At 53.4% G+C, this 16,158-nt stretch overlaps 1 protein-coding gene across 3 annotated transcripts; it reads left to right on the top strand.

Moving 5' to 3' along the window:
- The first annotated feature begins 304 nt into the window (after positions 1-304).
- CX3CR1 (C-X3-C motif chemokine receptor 1) lies at positions 305-15,953 on the top strand. Of its 3 annotated transcripts, none has more exons than XM_040479844.1 (2): positions 305-560; positions 13,249-15,953. In XM_040479844.1, the coding sequence occupies exons 1-2, from the start codon at positions 315-317 to the stop codon at positions 14,326-14,328; spliced, it is 1,326 nt and encodes a 441-aa protein (XP_040335778.1). In that variant the 5' UTR covers positions 305-314; the 3' UTR covers positions 14,329-15,953. The 3 variants fall into 3 exon arrangements, with proteins under 3 accessions (XP_040335778.1, XP_040335779.1, XP_040335780.1); XM_040479845.1 differs by lacking the exon at positions 305-560 and adding an exon at positions 1,126-1,250; XM_040479846.1 differs by lacking the exon at positions 305-560 and adding an exon at positions 1,415-1,560.
- The last annotated feature ends 205 nt before the right edge of the window (positions 15,954-16,158 follow it).

The raw sequence follows: 16,158 nt of genomic DNA, 5'->3' as shown, positions 1-16,158 counted from the left end.
CTGATCCTTTAATAAACGTGGCCCACAGGTGCCAGACCCCAGCCAGGCCCCAGGGGAGGGAGGGATCGGCAGTAGAATTTGCCTGGTAGGTGAGCCGGGCAGGTGGGTCCGGGCAGGCACCGGCTTCGAGCCAGGGCAGGCAGCGGGAGAGTAGCCCGGAGAGTCAGGCCCAGCTGTTCCACGTCTGGCGGACCGGGGCGGGCTGTGGGAGACGGTGGGGACAGAGCCTGCCCCGGTTTGTGGGTGAAGCTTGTGCCCGGCACACATGCGCCTCCGGCTTGACCGGAGGACCTAGGGAGGCCCTGAGTGCCTTGATGGAGGGAGGCGAGGGGAAAACAAATCAGAAGCCCCTACCAGGTGCCAGGTACTCACTAAGTGCCTTTTGTGCCAATGCATCTCACAAGCCACGCACTTGCCAATCTCCTAAGAATTTCATCAAAATGCAGCCTGATTCAGTGGCGGGGCCCGAGGTGCCACATGTCTGTAATTTCCCGGTGCCTGGGGCCTCGCTTTGGAGAGAGAAGCTGTACTTCGTTTCATCCTCACCCCAGGGCAGCCGGGTGAGTACCGTGGGCTCTCTTTTCACACGCAAGGAAACTGAGGTACAGTGGCTTTTGGTGGCTCACGAGACCTACACTGTTTCCTGTCCTCCCCGCCACACTGGGGGCAAATAACACAGCCCCCGCACCGTCACGTCCTCCAGTCCCCTGCTTTGTGTGTCCCCCCAGACTCAGTCCCCCAGGTTTGTGAATTCAGACCCTCCTGCCATCAGCTGGCCTCCGGCCTGGAGCTTCTGAGCTCGCCTGCGGCGGTATCTAAAGAAACCAGGCAGGGGGCGCCTGGGTGGCGCAGTCGGTTAAGCGTCCGACTTCAGCCAGGTCACCATCTCGCGGTCCGTGAGTTTGAGCCCCGCGTCGGGCTCTGGGCTGATGGCTCGGAGGCTGGAGCCTGTTTCCGATTCTGTGTCTCCCTCTCTCTCTGCCCCTCCCCGTTCATGCTCTGTCTCTCTCTGTCCCAAAAATAAATAAACGTTGAAAAAAAAAATTAAAAAAAAAAAAAAGAAACCAGGCAGGCCTTGGAGTGAACCTCACAGGAAACCAGAGACTATTGGCTAACTTTGCAAATAAAGATGCCCTCAGGGGGGTGGGGCGGTGGGAAGGGAAATACTCCGTGACAGACAGACAGAGGGACCAGGTGGCTGATTGTCACAATTGCCAAGTCCAGAAGTTCCCTTCCCAGGCCCAGCCCAGGTAGGAAACAGAGAACTGGCCAGCACCTGTGGGCTCGCGGGGTGGGGCACGGTGGTCAGAGGTCACCATGGGTTACAGATGCTGGTTTTCGCTTTACGTGCTAAGAGGGACCACCTTCCGGAAGATGTTGCTGCCGAAGGGCCAAGGGGCTTGAGGGGTGGCGGGCAGCGTGTGATCAGACCGTTTGGGACTCGCTCAACGCGGGGTGCGATTAGAAGCATCAGCACTTACATGCCAGGGACGAGTAGACATTTCCCTGAAAACAAATGGCATCTGGATGAGAGTGAGGAAGTATTAGGCGCTTTTTAAGGTAAATAGTAAGGAAGTTGTTATTTTGTATAAAAAGTGTTCTTATTCTTTTAGAGACTCATACTTACCTGTTTATGGGTGAAATGCTATGATGCCTGGATCTGTTTTTAATTAATGTAGTAGGGTATGAAGTAGGATTACATGGGACAGTGACCATGAGTTGCTAATTGAAGCTACGTGATGAGCCCGGGGGCTCTCTCTGCCTTTATGTAGGTTAGAAAAGTTTGTAATAAAAAATGTTTAACGTAGAATCTGCATTTTAGTTTTTATTTATTTTTTTAATTTTTTTTCAATGTTTATTTATTTTTAGAGACAGACAGAGCGCAAGCGGGGGGATGGGGGGCAGAGAGAGAGGGAGACACAGAATCCGAAGCAGGCTCCGGGCCCTGAGCTATCAGCACAGAACCCGATGCGGGGCTCGAACTCATGAGCCACGAGCTCATGACCTGAGCCCGAGTCAGATGCTTACCCGACTGAGCCACCTTGCATTTTAAATGTAAATATAACTATGCTTAATACGGATATAAGAATATGCACGGACATTGGATGGGAAAGGGCAAAAAGCTAGCTGTGGTTGATTCTGGGAAGTTGGATGGTGGAAAGTTTGGTTCTGTCTTGTTTTTCCTTTTCTTCCCGTGCTTTTGCGGTGCCTCCTACATTTTTTTATAAAGCGCACCGCTGCATTTCCAGCGACAACCATTTTAATGAATAAATCGCTGACACAAATTCGATGTGCAATGCTGTTGTAATCACTCTGAGGACACGGCCTCAGAAGGTTCGTGCCGTGGGAAAACCGTCTCAGAAATTATGAGCGGACACACACATGGGTGCAAGAGAGGAGGAAACACGTTGAGGTCCGGTTGACGACTGGCCGGACCCGTCACTTCTCATTACTTGACCTTTATCTCACAGGTTCTGTAGTCTGCGCTCTGTAGGTTGACAGCCGAGCCCAGAGAAAGGCCAGGGAGCTTTAGGATTTCCCCTCCTCCAGAAAAGTTCATTTTCTTTTTCAAATGCGTTAAAGTTTATTTGTGTGTTTAGAGAGACAGAGAGTGCGCGAATGAGCAGGGGAGGGGCAGAAAGCGAGGGAGAGAGACCAAACTCCAAGCAGGCTCTGCACTGCCAGCACGGGAGCCTCACCAAGGCCTCGAACCCACAAACTCGGAGATCATGACCTGAGCCGAAGTCAAGAGTCTGACGCTTAATGGACTCAGCTGCGCAGGCGCCCCCCTTTTTCCAAGTACTTTCTTCTCGTTTTAAAATTGTATTTATTTTTGAGAGAGAGAGAGGGCACGTGCACAAGCAGGGGAGGGGCAGACAGAGAGGACAGACAGAGGATCCCAAGCGGGCTCTGCGCTGACAGCAGACAGCGGGGGCTCAAACTCACGAACCGCGAGGTCATGACCTGAGCCGAAGTCAGACGCTCGAGCGGCTGAGCCACCCAGGCGCCCCCTGAAATGCTTTACACAGAAAACTCAAGGTAGAAAACAACCTGACCCCAAAAGAAAGAAGAAGATTGGATTGTGTGAGAAGCAGACGAGAAAGTTCCCTGGGGAAGCTTCTGCGGGGCAGGTCAGCCCATGCCCGGGGTTGCCTGGGAGGGGACTGGGCTCTGTAAGAGGACGCAGGCAGGAACTGGGCTGCTGAGCCTTGGGCACCACTGTTTGTCTGCCTGTCTGTCTGCATGTCCGTCTGTGTGTATGCACGCAAGTATGGTTCCGCGTCTTTTGCCTGCCTCTTTGCTTGGCTTCATTTTCACGCAGGGAATCAGGGCAGGACGTGGCTCTTGCCCGCCCCCCAGGGAAGGGGGCACCGACTGTGTGTCAGCCACACGCCCAGCCATACCCTAGCCGGGCTCCACGGCCGTCACTCTCTGCGTCACAGTGGGTAGGAGAGGCAGTTGGGCTTTGGAAGCCCTGACTCTGCACCTGACCTTGCTAAGCCTCGAGTCCTGCTTTAAAATGAATACCAGCCGTGAGCTGAGAATCGCTGAAGGCGAGTGACGGGTGGAGGTCAAATATCTGTATCAAGGGCAAGGTATATCCAGTTCTGACCACACCGTCTGGCCCGTATTTGGCGCTCAAGAAACAATATGGGTTGTCATTGTGGGAAGCCGCGGATCGGAAAGTTTGTGCGCCTTAAGACCACTAACCACGTTCAAATGCGGTTACGAGGGGCCGGGAGGAGGACGTATGCCAGAGCCCATCAGGTCAGAACCAGCATCCACTCCCCAGCCCATCCTCCCCCAGGAGACACCTCATCGCCCACCCCCGCCCCCCTCCCGCCCCCCTCCCGCCCCGGGCCGGGTTGTAGAAAGGCAGCAGTATTGGGGAGGGCCCCACACCAGAGACCCTGGCCTCAGAGACCGTCCATCTCAGGGTCTGGGCCATTCAGCTACCCCCTCCCCAGCTCAACCTCTGACCTGGAACAGAGGCCTCGGCTACCCGTTTTGTTCAGGCTCAAATATTTCCCGCTGAAGGTGTTCAGAGCCAGCGCCCTCCGTGCACGAGCCAGACAGGGAGGCGGACTCCTGCTGTCCAACAACGGGTCACAGTTACGAAGAGGCACAGCCACGGTGGCACAGGCCAGGTCTCCGCTGCCTTTTCCGGGAACTTGCTCTCGTTCCCAGCAGCACAGTCCAGGGATTCCAAGGGCTTGCAACACTGGCTCTGCCCAGGAGGGCCAATGCTGGCGCTTCCGGCCGAGTCGTGATCCCGCCCTCCCTCCTTAGGGGCTCAGAAACCCGCTGGCTGCCGAGGGCTGGAATTCTCTAGGCCCTGCAGCCACACCTCCTCCTCAGGTCTGGCCAAAGAGCAACTATTTCGGATTATGAACCTTCGTAGGGAAGGAAACCTAGCTCGCGTCTCCTTAAATGTTTTTCTTTTTTTTTTTTTTAATTTTTTTTTTTCAGCGTTTATTTATTTTTGGGACAGAGAGAGACAGAGCATGAACGGGGGAGGGGCAGAGAGAGAGGGAGACACAGAATCGGAAACAGGCTCCAGGCTCTGAGCCATCAGCCCAGAGCCCGACGCGGGGCTCGAACTCACGGACCGCGAGATGGTGACCTGGCTGAAGTCAGACGCTGAACCGACTGTGCCACCCAGGCGCCCCAGGGTGCCTGCTATCTTAACCACTTTTTTTTTTTCAACGTTTTATTTATTTTTGGGACAGAGAGAGACAGAGCATGAACGGGAGAGGGGCAGAGAGAGAGGGAGACACAGAATCGGAAACAGGCTCCAGGCTCCGAGCCATCAGCCCAGAGCCTGACGCGGGGCTCGAACTCCCGGACCGCGAGATCATGACCTGGCTGAAGTCGGACGCTTAACCGACTGCGCCACCCAGGCGCCCCTCTTTAAATGTTTTTCTAAAGTATTTTTGCAGGCCCTCTTTGTCCTTTTCCTTAAACCTATGTTCCACGTCAAATACAGCACGCTCAAAGAACAGCGTGCAGGTTCACGACTTACAGATCAATCTCGCACCCAACCAGCAGCCAGGCAGCAGGAGAGACCCAGGCCGGCCCCCACCCAGCGGCCCCCTTCACTTCCCTTCCTGACTGCCACCCTGCCCTCCCCGAAATCCCCACAACCCTGATCGTGATGGCCATTGCTCCCTCACTCGTCCTTAGGGCTTTACCCACCTAGATATGCATCCCTGCACAATATGCATTGCCGTTGCCCGCTCCTGACCTTTATATGCACGGATTCACACAGTCGGTCTGCTCTGGAGTCTGCATTTTTAAAATGCATCCGTGCCGTGGGACATGTGGATGAATGCGCGCAAATGTTCGCGGTGGCGTTGTCCACAGAGACCTCGCCCTGCAAGCCAGCCAGGAGTACGACGGTGAGGTAGATAATCGCGGACCGCTCGCACACTGCCTGCCTATACAGCAATGGCAATGAGCGGGCTTGACCCTAGGGAACATGCCTATGCTCAGTGCCTTCGGCTTCAGCGCCCCCCCCCCACACCCGCCCCTGCTCCCCACCTCCCCCTTCGTTTACCTGGAAGATTGCCCCGGCTTCAAGACTCAGCTGAAATGATCCAGTCCCTGGGTCTCCCCCCAGCTTTTCTTCTGATAGTCTGCTACTGAACAGTAACCACAATTCCCAGAGACTGTATCTTAGCCACGTTTACCTCCATAGAATTCAGCACGGCACCTACTGTTGGGGAAGTCAAATAAAAACTAAGACCTCCAACCCAGAAAAAACCTCTCACAGAGATAACAGGGAAAACACGGTTACTGTTAAACAGACAGGCCACCAGAACGTGACGGGCATCGCGGACAATCCGCTGAGAGACGGCAGAGATGGGGGGAGATGGAATCTCACCCTTTCATAGGGCCCAGCGGTTAGGATCCCTGCCGTGAGAGAGCACACCTAGTTCTCAGCCACACACTGTCATCCTAACTCTACCGTGATAACTGAAGGGACCGTCTGTGATAGCTGGCTGGCTTCTTCCAGAGAAGAAATAGACTCCTATCTTTAAGACGGGAGGATGTTTGCAATTTGAAGCAGAAGGACACCCACCCAAGTTAGGCTCCTACCCTTCCACAGAAACTGGGAGACACAGGTGCTAATTCTTGATGTTTCTATTTCCTTTTTTTTTTTTTAAGTTTATTTATTTTGAGAGAGACAGAGACGGCGCGAGCGGGGGAGGGGCAGAGCGAGGGAGAGAGAGAGGCCCAAGCAGGCTTCGTGCTGTCAGCGCAGGGCCAGATGCGGGGCTTGAACCCACGGAACCGCGAGATCATGACCTGGGCCGAAACCAGGAGTCAGGGCTCTACAGACTGAGCCACCCAGGTGCCCCTTGATGTTTATATTTCAAAGAAAGGAGCCCCAGGCCCCTGAGAAAGATTCCTGGGACATAAAGCAGACAAAAGACGTGATCACATTCCCAAAAGGACGCATGTCCTCATTTCAAAGAGAGGAGAAAACACTCCAGTGATGAGTTCCCTTTTGTTTTGTTTTTCTTTTTAATGTTTTTTGTGTTTTATTTTATATTTGAGAGAGATAGCGAGCATGAGCAGGGGAGGGGCAGAGAGACAGAAACGGAATCCGAAGCAGGCCCCAGGCTCCGAGCTGTCAGCACAGAACCCGACTTGGGGCTCAAACTCACGATCGGTGAGATCATGACCTGAGCCCAAGGCAGACGCTTAACCGACTGAGCCCCCCAGGCGCCCCCAGCGACGAATTGCCTAAAGCAAATGCCCTAGGAATGAGGAGGCAGAGGACAATCTCTTCCCTTATTTTCAGCAGGGAGAATTAAGCCTCTTATTTTGAATTGTTATTTGTCCTTACAAAGATACATAATTAGCTTAGTTAATAATTTATTTAAAATCCATCTCTTCCTCAATTGCCAGAAAAAAAAAGCCCTAAAACATTTCCTTTCAGAATTTCACAGTTGGGCAGGGACGGATAAATACCACAATGCGCTCGGAAGACGAAAGGAGAGGGCCGTGTGTCCAACCCAGAGCAAAAGCAGCTTCCGGAAAGGGGTGGCTCACCCAGGAGGCTCTCGCCTCCGGTCTGGCTTCCTCCTGTTGCTGCTTCTGGCTTGGGGTGTTTGGCCCGTGCAAACGCTGGAGGGCGGGTGAGGCCCTGTGGTCGCAGGTAGATTGGTTGCCGAGGTGTAGACAGCCGCTCCGTTTACTTGCACGGGGGACGGGCTGCGAGGTGCAGAATGTGCGCTTCTAGCTCCTTGGCATGCAGTTCAAGGCCCTTCCACCTGCCCCTCTTTTGCCCTCTCATCCTTACCTCTCCCTGCATCCCCCAGGGTGTCTCTTACAAAATCAGCTGTCCTTGGGGGCGCCTGGGTGGCTCAGTCGGTTAAGCATCCTACTTCGGCTCAGGTCATGATCTCACAGTCCGTGAGTTTGAGCCCTGTGTCAGGCTCTGTGCTGACAGCTGAGAACCCGGACGCTACTTCAAATTCTATGTCTCCCTCTCTCTCTGCTCCTCCCCCACTCATGCTCTGTCTCTCTCTCCCTCAAAAATAAATAAGAACATTAAAATCAGCTGTCCTTGTAAGTGGGAAAACCATCAGGACCTGGGAAAACCCTGTGCCCAAGCGGCCAAGGGTGTGGGCTTGGGGGCCACACTGGAAACCTTCCTCTGTAGGCCAAGGTGAAGACTTGTCGGGGCTGAAATCGACTGATCCAGCTCTCTGCCTCCGGATGGAACCTCATCTGAACTCGGGCAGGCCGTGAGCCCAGAAGCGTCATGTTCCCTGGGCAGGCCACTGAAGAGTCACTTCTCGTGACACTAAGCCGTGCTTTTACCGCCCCAGGACGCATGTCGTGCTTAAAGACTATTTCCTTCTGTTTGGTCCTTGTCGAAAAATTAAAACACACCAGAAGGTCTGGTGTTGCGTTTTGTGAACGACGTCCGTGTCACCGTGTGTTCGAAGGCAGGAAATGAGCTGAGCCTACAGCCTTCAGCCTCTTCTTGTCCAGAGAAAAGGACTCCAAATATCCTTGCCACCATGGATGGGAGCTAGATTCGGGGGTCAGGCCGTGAGGACTCCCTAGTTGTGGCTGGAGAGGAAATGTCCCCGCCTTCTTCATTTCCTGCCTGCCTGCCTTTTGCCTGACGGTCAGATTACCGGGTGCTGAGTCCCGAGGGGAGAGACCCGGGGAAAGTGTTCAGGCTCGCATCGTGGACCGTCTTCTTTGGCGGGGGAGGGAGGGGGCTGTGACTACTATTTCTCGTTCCAACTCTAGAGAAGTGGTCCACAATAGCCTGCACACTCCTCCTCCAAGAGGGGAAGCCTGGGGGCGAGGCGGGAGCATGGCTCTGTGGAGAGATACACCTGGTTCTGCTGTTCCCTGGACAAGCTTCCCCGATCTCCTGGAGCCTCTGCTGGCTCATTTGTACGGGAGAGACGACCATCGCATGCGGGCCTGTAGACAGAATCGAAGAGGGGCTTGCGTATGGAGTGTGCTAGTCCGTGGGCACCGAAGAAGGGCAGCCTCCTCTCCTTCCACAGTGGGCTCTCTGAGGATAACTTCAGGCTCTGGAACATTCTCAGGCTCAATGGCACCCCCACAAAGAACGATGGGGTCAGGGCTCTAGCAATCTGTACTTTCCTCTAATTCCCTTTGGTTCAAAAGAACAAAAATGATGGGGCACCTGGGCGGCTCAGTCGGTTAAGTGTCCCGCTTCGACTCGGGTCATGGTCTCACGGTCCGCGGGCTCGAGCCCCGCGTCGGGCTCTGTGCTGACAGCGCAGGGCCTGGAGCCTGCTTCCCATTCTGTGTCTCCCTCTCTGTCTGCCCCTCCCCAGCTCTCACTGTCTCTCTCTCTCTCTCTCTCTAAAAAGTGAACAGACATTAAAAAAGAAAATTAAACCACAATTTTATCGGCATTTAGACGGAGCCTCTAACCCGGTCTTCACTCAGGGGCCTAAAAAGCCATCAGGGGAGACCCCAGAGGGAAAACCACCAGCTGGCCAAGGAACATCAAACACAAGAAGACGCACAGGATCCAGCAGGCAGCGAGCAGGATGTGAAGGCAAAAGATGGGGGAAGCGGCCCGAAAAGGATGTGGGACTGAAGAGGAAAGTGGACTTGGGCCACTTAAATGAAAAGGGAAGTAGAGAACAGGGAAGCTGATTGGAAACACTGGGTAAATGATGACCCCGAAAAAGTTAAAAAATAAATGAGCGGGCCTGAGAAAAGGACGTGGGCCAGAGTTGGAGGGGGGGTGGGGGCGGGCAGCACGGCAGGATCGGAGAGGGAGTGAGTTTGTACTTGGGTGGGAAACGCATGTGCGCTCAAAGCTCTGCTTCTGGGTTCAGCACAGACTCCTGTAGCTGCACGGCATTTAGCAAAACCTTGACTTACGGGAGGAGAGGGCGAGGAGGCCTGAGAACAGCTGGGAGGGGTTGTGTGCTTGCTGGCCACAGCCCTCAGCGGGGGCTTCACCCCAACACCTGTCCTTCCTCTCGCACCCCCATCTGTATGACACCCGGCTGATGAGGCCCCGCAGAGAAAGCTTATCTGCTTGGATCCCTCACTCGGTTCCTGGTGGCCTCGGGGGCCTGGAAAGCCCGTGTCCGGCCCATCAGACCCCCGGCGGACCTTCAACCTGCCCCGGAGACCACCCTCGAGGACTGTCCCCAGCTTTAAGCTCATCTCCCAGTCCTGGGACATCTCAGAAGCTCCAGGAATTAGAGGATCCACCGTTCCCAAAAAGTTCCCTCCCTTGATAAGGCTACCAAATTCAGAGGAACATTCGACGCACGAGGCATCCATTAAGCGCTCAGGGTTCAAGCAAGGGCCGCTGGCCTGGGATCAGGAAAGACACTGTGTGCCCTGTCGGCACGTCTGGGAACCGGACAATTAAAAGGCCACCGTCATTACCAGCCCCACAGGGCAATTTGGAATGAAGGTCTAGGATACAATACTTGTATTCCTACAAGTATTCCTGGGGCGTTGGCCCTGTGCCGGGCCCCTCCCTCTGTTGAACACTGGTCCACAGAGCTGAAGGAGACACCGGTCCTCGCTCAGGAACTCCCAGTCTCGGGCAGGACACACAGGCTGGCCGCGTGTGAGCCCCCACTGCAGCCGTGCCACAGGCCAGCCGTGCGGCCTTGAGCAAGTTACTTGCCTTCTCTGAGTACATCTACTTCTCCATAGAGATCATTATCCTTTTACGTGTCGGCTCCCGTTTATTGAGCATGAGCCACAGGCTTCCATATTAGACTGTCTGCTTGCTTATTTCATTTTCCGTGTAACTCGTATTTTTGTTCATTTTTAAAATGTCAAGTGAATTAAATGAAAATTTCCCCCCGCACAGGTAATATGTGTTTAGCAATGAGCCTGAGAACTGAGTAAAAATTCAGTCAAGGTTTGTTTACTCTCCCCTTTGCCCTCCCCCCCCAGAAAAGCTGAAGAGAAAATGCCTGTTATTTCAGGGAAAAAAATAAAAAGAACTTTACAGATGGGATATCCACAACGCCTAGGGTGGGAGTGAACAGCACAACAGTTCACGGGAGACCCGGATGGTTGCAGAGGTCCGAAGTGCTTCTGTTTCCTCACCAGATGCATTTATTTGAGTGCCTGCTGTATGCAACACACTGGGCCGGGCGTAATCCTCAGAATGGCGCTGTGGGCAGACGTGAGAATGAGTCCCAGTCTTGCGATGAGGGACGTCAGGCTCAGAGGTTCCAAGTTCACCCGAGGTCACTTGGCCAGAGGGCAGACGTGAGATTCAGCCAAGGGAGAGCCCGAGCCTGCCCACCTCCCCGCTGTCCCTCCTCAGTGACCCAGGGACTCCTGCTCGATTTAGAGGAGATCCCTGTGGGTAGGGCACAGTGCCGAGGGTGGAAATTAAGCCTATTTCATGCAGATTTGGCAAAATCAAGCCAACCCACCAGCACAGTTTCTGGGCTGCTGGCCCCAGCACAGGCACGAAGAGATGCCACACAGTCTCATTGTCCTTGGCCTCCTGTCAAGGCCAGCTCCACCAGCTCCTTTCCCCGGGGGAGAAGGGGGAAGGGAGAGGGTCGTAGCTCCAGGATCCCTGACTTACGACCACTGAGGGCTTGACTCATTCGCTCCTACACGGCTGTGCGTCTGGAAAGACGTTCAGCAAGCCACCTGCACGCAGGTAGGAATTTCCCCGTCTCCCCATATCTCCGCTCGAGCCATTTCAACCTGACGTTTGTGTAGCTCACAAAGGGTAGCATCTCAGCCATTTTCTGTGGTTGAATTTAAACATTGTTTTTGTTTAAGTTTATTTATTTTGAGAGAGCGAGAGAGCAAGAGGGCGCATGCAGGAGGGGCAGAGACAGAGGGAGAGAGACAATCCCCAATGGGCTCTGTGCTGACAGCGTGGGGCTCGATCCCACAAACCCATGAGCTCATGACCTGAGTCGAAATCAAGATTCAGACGCTCACGGCGCCTTGCAGTCGGTTGGGAATCTGACTCTTGGTTCCAGCTCAGGTCATGATCTTGCAGTCCCTGAGTTCGAGCCTCACACCAGGCTCTGCGCTGACAGTACAGAGCCGGCTTGGGATTCTCTCTCCCTTTCTCTTTGCCTCTCCCGTGCTCGCTCGCTCATGTTCCCTCTCAAAATAAATGAATAGAAACTTTAAAAAAAGAGAGAGAGGTGCTCGACTGACTGAGCCGCCCAATCACTGCTAAATTTAAACGTTATTGATTAAGGTCACAGCCAGAGATTTGTCTCTGAGAAAAGGGTATTGGCTGCTGAAAGCCAGGAACGCATACACTCTCCCTGGAGATTCTGGGAACGTCAGCCCAGGCTGAGAGGGCCCAGGGCAGAAAGGCTTAACCCCCTTCGTCCCGGAAGAATCTGGATAAGATGCAAAGATGGGCCAGAACACAAAGCGGAGGCTGCGAGGGCGGGCCCTCACTTTGAAAGAGACACAGTCTGGGCAAAACCAGTGTGAAAAGGAGGCAGCAGGGTGTGGACACTCCCTTGGTTAAAAAGTGCGAACTTTGCTTTTGGTTGTGGTGGGGAGGGAGGCAGTGACAACCAGGAGGCGTGCTATGAACATGCTTAGGGTTTCTCAAGGGCCCGTCTGTGGCATCACAAGGAAGAGGAGGAGGCCTCTGAGGGCCAGGGGGAAGGGGGAGCCCTTGCAGCCTCTGGAGTGAAGAACAAGCGAGCACTGGCTAGGGCGGAGGGGGAGGAATGCGAAGTGTGACTTCCCAACCCGTGCAGAAACGTCTCCCCCTTCAATTTTTGTTCTGAAGGAAGCGGGGATTAAGAATCATGGGGAAGACCAGGCCAAAGTGAGGGCAGGGCTGGTAATTATGGGGTGAATTCGCCCCCCGGGCCCAGCACAGCAGGCTACTGGAGCACGGTCCCCCAGACGGGCTCCGCACCCCTTTCATGACCCTGCGATGGCAGTGGTGACACCCTCTTCACTTGACCTTGAGGGGTGGCCGTCTGTGGCTGTCTGCTTAGAACGAAGGCATTTCCGACTTTTGGTGCTAACCCCAGAAAAGTCCTGGGCAAACGGAGACGAGGTGGTCACTCTAGAGTGTATGACTCTGTCTTATCCCTTCAGGAAGAGAAGGACCTGTTGGTTCCAAAAGGAAGGAGAAGAGAAAGAGATGTCAAAAACAAAGATGAGGGGCTCCACGTACAGGTCTGCTCGAGGCTCTGGAGAGTATCTGAGACCTCTCTCTTCAGTCTTGGCTTCCCATGGGACAAATTGGGGTCCAGAGGGTGGAGGGGTGGGGATAAGGAAGGAAGCGGAGAATCGCTTCGGGGAAGTTTGGACTACAAGTGTGAATTATGGCTGCACCCTCCACCATCCTACCCCCTGTTCTCCACACCCATAGTCCTCTCTCCCACTATTGACACCTTGGTCAACCTTTTGGGTAGACGTTTGACGATCCAAGAAGAAAAGATCTGCCTCAAGCTTTAAAAGGTCTAGTTTCAAACGTTAGCTGAGCCGTTCGCTGCACAGCTCTGAACAAGTCCCTGAACCTCTCAGAGACCTGACTTCCTCTTCCGTCAGGGGAATCCTCTATGGCCTCCGTCAGGAGTCTGTCCGTCTTGGGGATTAAACAAGATGACGTGTGACACTGGGAAGTGTATCAGTTAGGCGCCCGACGGATGGCTACTTGTTTCTTTCAGGCTGCCCATGTGTGGGGCCAGCTAGAATCCCAACTGTTTCTCTGAGAACTAATACTGTTATTTGTTTTCCTCTCTGATCCAGGCCGTCGCCATGCCCACCCACTCCCCCAAATCAACTTTGGAATACTTTGAGTACGATGAGTCGGCCGAAGCCTGTGATATGGGGGACGTTGTGGCCTTCGGGACCGTCTTCCTGTCCATACTTTACTCTCTTGTTTTTGCCTTTGGCCTGGTGGGAAATTTGCTGGTGGTGTTTGCCCTCACCAACAGCCGGAAGCCCAAGAGTATCACCGACATCTACCTCCTGAACCTGGCCTTGTCGGATCTGCTCTTTGTAGCCACGTTGCCTTTCTGGACTCACTACCTGGTGAGCGAGCAAGGCCTTCACAACGCCGTGTGCAAACTGTCTACAGCCTTCTTCTTCATCGGCTTTTTTGGAGGCATATTCTTCATCACTATCATCAGCATCGACAGGTACCGGGCCATTGTCCTGGCCGCCAACTCCATGAACACCCGGACCGTGCAGCATGGCGTCACCATCAGCCTGGGCGTCTGGGCGGCAGCCATCTTGGTGGCAGCACCTCAGTTCATGTTCACAAAACAAAAAGAAAACGAGTGCCTTGGTGACTACCCTGAGGTCCTGCAGGACCTCTGGCCTGTTCTCCGCAACGTGGAGGCAAATTTGCTTGGTTTCCTGCTCCCCCTGCTCGTTATGAGCTACTGTTACTTCAGAATCATGCGGACACTGTTTTCCTGCAAGAGCCACAAGAAAGCCAAAGCCATTAAGCTGATCTTCCTGGTGGTCGTCGTGTTTTTTCTCTTCTGGACACCCTACAACATCATGATTTTTTTAGAGACGCTTAATCTCTATGACTTCTTTCCCAATTGTGACATGAAGAAGGATCTGAGGTTGGCCCTCAGTGTGACTGAGACAATTGCATTCACCCACTGTTGCCTCAACCCCTTTATCTATGCGTTTGCTGGAGAGAAGTTCAGAAGATACCTTTACCACCTGTATAGGAAATGCCTGGCTGTCCTGTGTGGTCATCCTGTCCACGTCGGTTTCTCCCCGTCTGAATCACAAATGAGCAAGCGGGAAAGCATTCTGAGCAGTAATTTTACTCACCACACCAGTGATGGAGATGTGTCCATCCTTCTCTGAGGGGATCCCCAAAGCCTTGCCCCTCTAGAGAGCCCGGAGTTCCCAAGCCTGCCACTGAATGATGAAGACAGATTTTTTTGTTTGTTTGTTTGTTTCTTACATGCAAGACATGATGGACCGAATCCTCCAAAACAACCCTGAAGCGTTTCTGAGCGTCGTGCCCAAAATTTGAGGGATGAGGGGTAGGCACGTCTCTAACTGCAAATGTCAGAGCTTTCTGTTCACAAAGGACAAAAATTCAACTCGCTGTAGCTTAGCTAAAGAGGAGGCAGGGAGTATTATTCACATGGTAGTGTGAGCCAGAGAGTGGCTGAGCCCTCAGAGTATGGAGAAACTAGGGCTTGAGTCCAGCTAGAATTTTCCTCTCTAGGGCTCTCAAATCTCTGAGTGGTGACAAAGCTCCCAGACACAGCTTAGCCAACAGAGTGGGACTGAGAACCACTCCTCTCTGGTCCCAAGGTTAAAATTCCCAGGGAAGGGCTCTCATTGGCCGAGTTTGAATCAGATGCCCCTCCCTGGACCAGGTTGTGGTTTTCACGTGGGGGAGAATAGATAAGATGGAAGCGTCCATTCCAATCTCATGGTTAGAGGTGCAGAAAGACATATGTCCAAGCAGCCGGGGGCAGGAGGGGGGGGGGTGGTGCTATTTTGACCCAATAGAACAAGAGCTGCCCACCCACCTTCCCATGCATCTGGCCCAGCCTCCTCACCGATCACACCAGCCAGCACGCACTGCCAGCCTGCTCTTCCTTAAACCCTTCTCTATCATGCCTCCAGACCCGCGAGCCAGTCCAGTGCCCCCTGCATCCAGTCCAAGACCCTCCATCATGTGGTCCCACCAACAGGTTCTCCATTTCGTCCCCTTCCCCAAAGAATCCAGCCTCTCGGCCAACCGGATCTCTTCCATCACGCATCATCACCTGCTCCTGGGTGCAGAGAGATGAAGAGAAGGGACCCTGACCCAAACTGACAAGGGATGGTTTCCAATCCCACCTTCGTCACTCGCCAGCTGGGTAGCTCGGGGCCAGCCCAGCTTCAGCTTCCTTATCTGTAGAATGGAAACCATGGTACTTTTCTCATAGGGAGCCTCCTTCCCAGCATGAGAAACCAGCCACCAGCCCTGGCAAGTGCCACCCCTCTTCTCTGGTTTCCAGACCTCGGCTTTCCCCCCACCTGGTGCAGCGCTTACACGGCAAACCTGCCTTGAATATCCCTTTCCAGTCACCTCGCGGCAAACCCCTGTCCATCCGGAGAGAACCCCCATCCTTCATGCCAACTTGGAGAGCCAAGGTCACAGACACTTTCACGTGTTTAGAGGTGAAAGCATCACGTGCAGACCCTTTCGTAATCTATTTGTCTCTTAACATCAGACCCCAAACGGTTCTCGGTTTCTACGCAGTTTTGTACCGTTTGCTTTAGAAGGCTCTGCCAGGCTGTGCACCGGTCGAAGGCAACTGACTCATCTCTGTATTTCTGACACATCCTTGGGAGTCATCATGTTGGTTCAGTCGGTGATAGAATGAATCGTGTCGCAGCAAGATCACGTCTCCTGCTTTGCTCACCATTGTCCTGTTGATAAACATTCCGCTTGTTGCCAGTATTTAGCAAATATATATTTCACAGCACTTTGGTCCGCGTAATTTCTTTTCTCCTCTTCAGTTATTTCCTTTGGATGGATTCCTCCATCATGGGGATAACTGGGTCGAAGGGCACAGCAAGGTTTTGGCTTTTTTTTTTTTTTTTTTTAATTTATTTTTTTAAGGTTTTGGCTTTTGACCCATAACACGGGAAATCGGTTTATTACAAAATCTTAATTGAGCATATATGGCA

This window comes from Herpailurus yagouaroundi, unplaced genomic scaffold (genome assembly GCF_014898765.1).
Source record: "Herpailurus yagouaroundi ecotype Mexico unplaced genomic scaffold, PumYag 159, whole genome shotgun sequence".
In the NCBI taxonomy this organism is placed as follows: domain Eukaryota; kingdom Metazoa; phylum Chordata; class Mammalia; order Carnivora; family Felidae; genus Herpailurus; species Herpailurus yagouaroundi.
The sequence above is the reverse complement of the archived record's forward strand: the minus strand, read 5'-3'. Positions and strand labels throughout refer to the sequence as shown.

Coding starts and splice junctions, on each gene's coding strand:
- CX3CR1 (XM_040479844.1), top strand. CDS start 315: ATGGAGGGAGGCGAGGGGAAAACAAATCAGAAGCCCCTACCAGGTGCC. Junction 561..13,248: donor CCTCACCCCAGGGCAGCCGG/GTGAGTACCGTG, acceptor TCTCTGATCCAG/GCCGTCGCCATGCCCACCCA.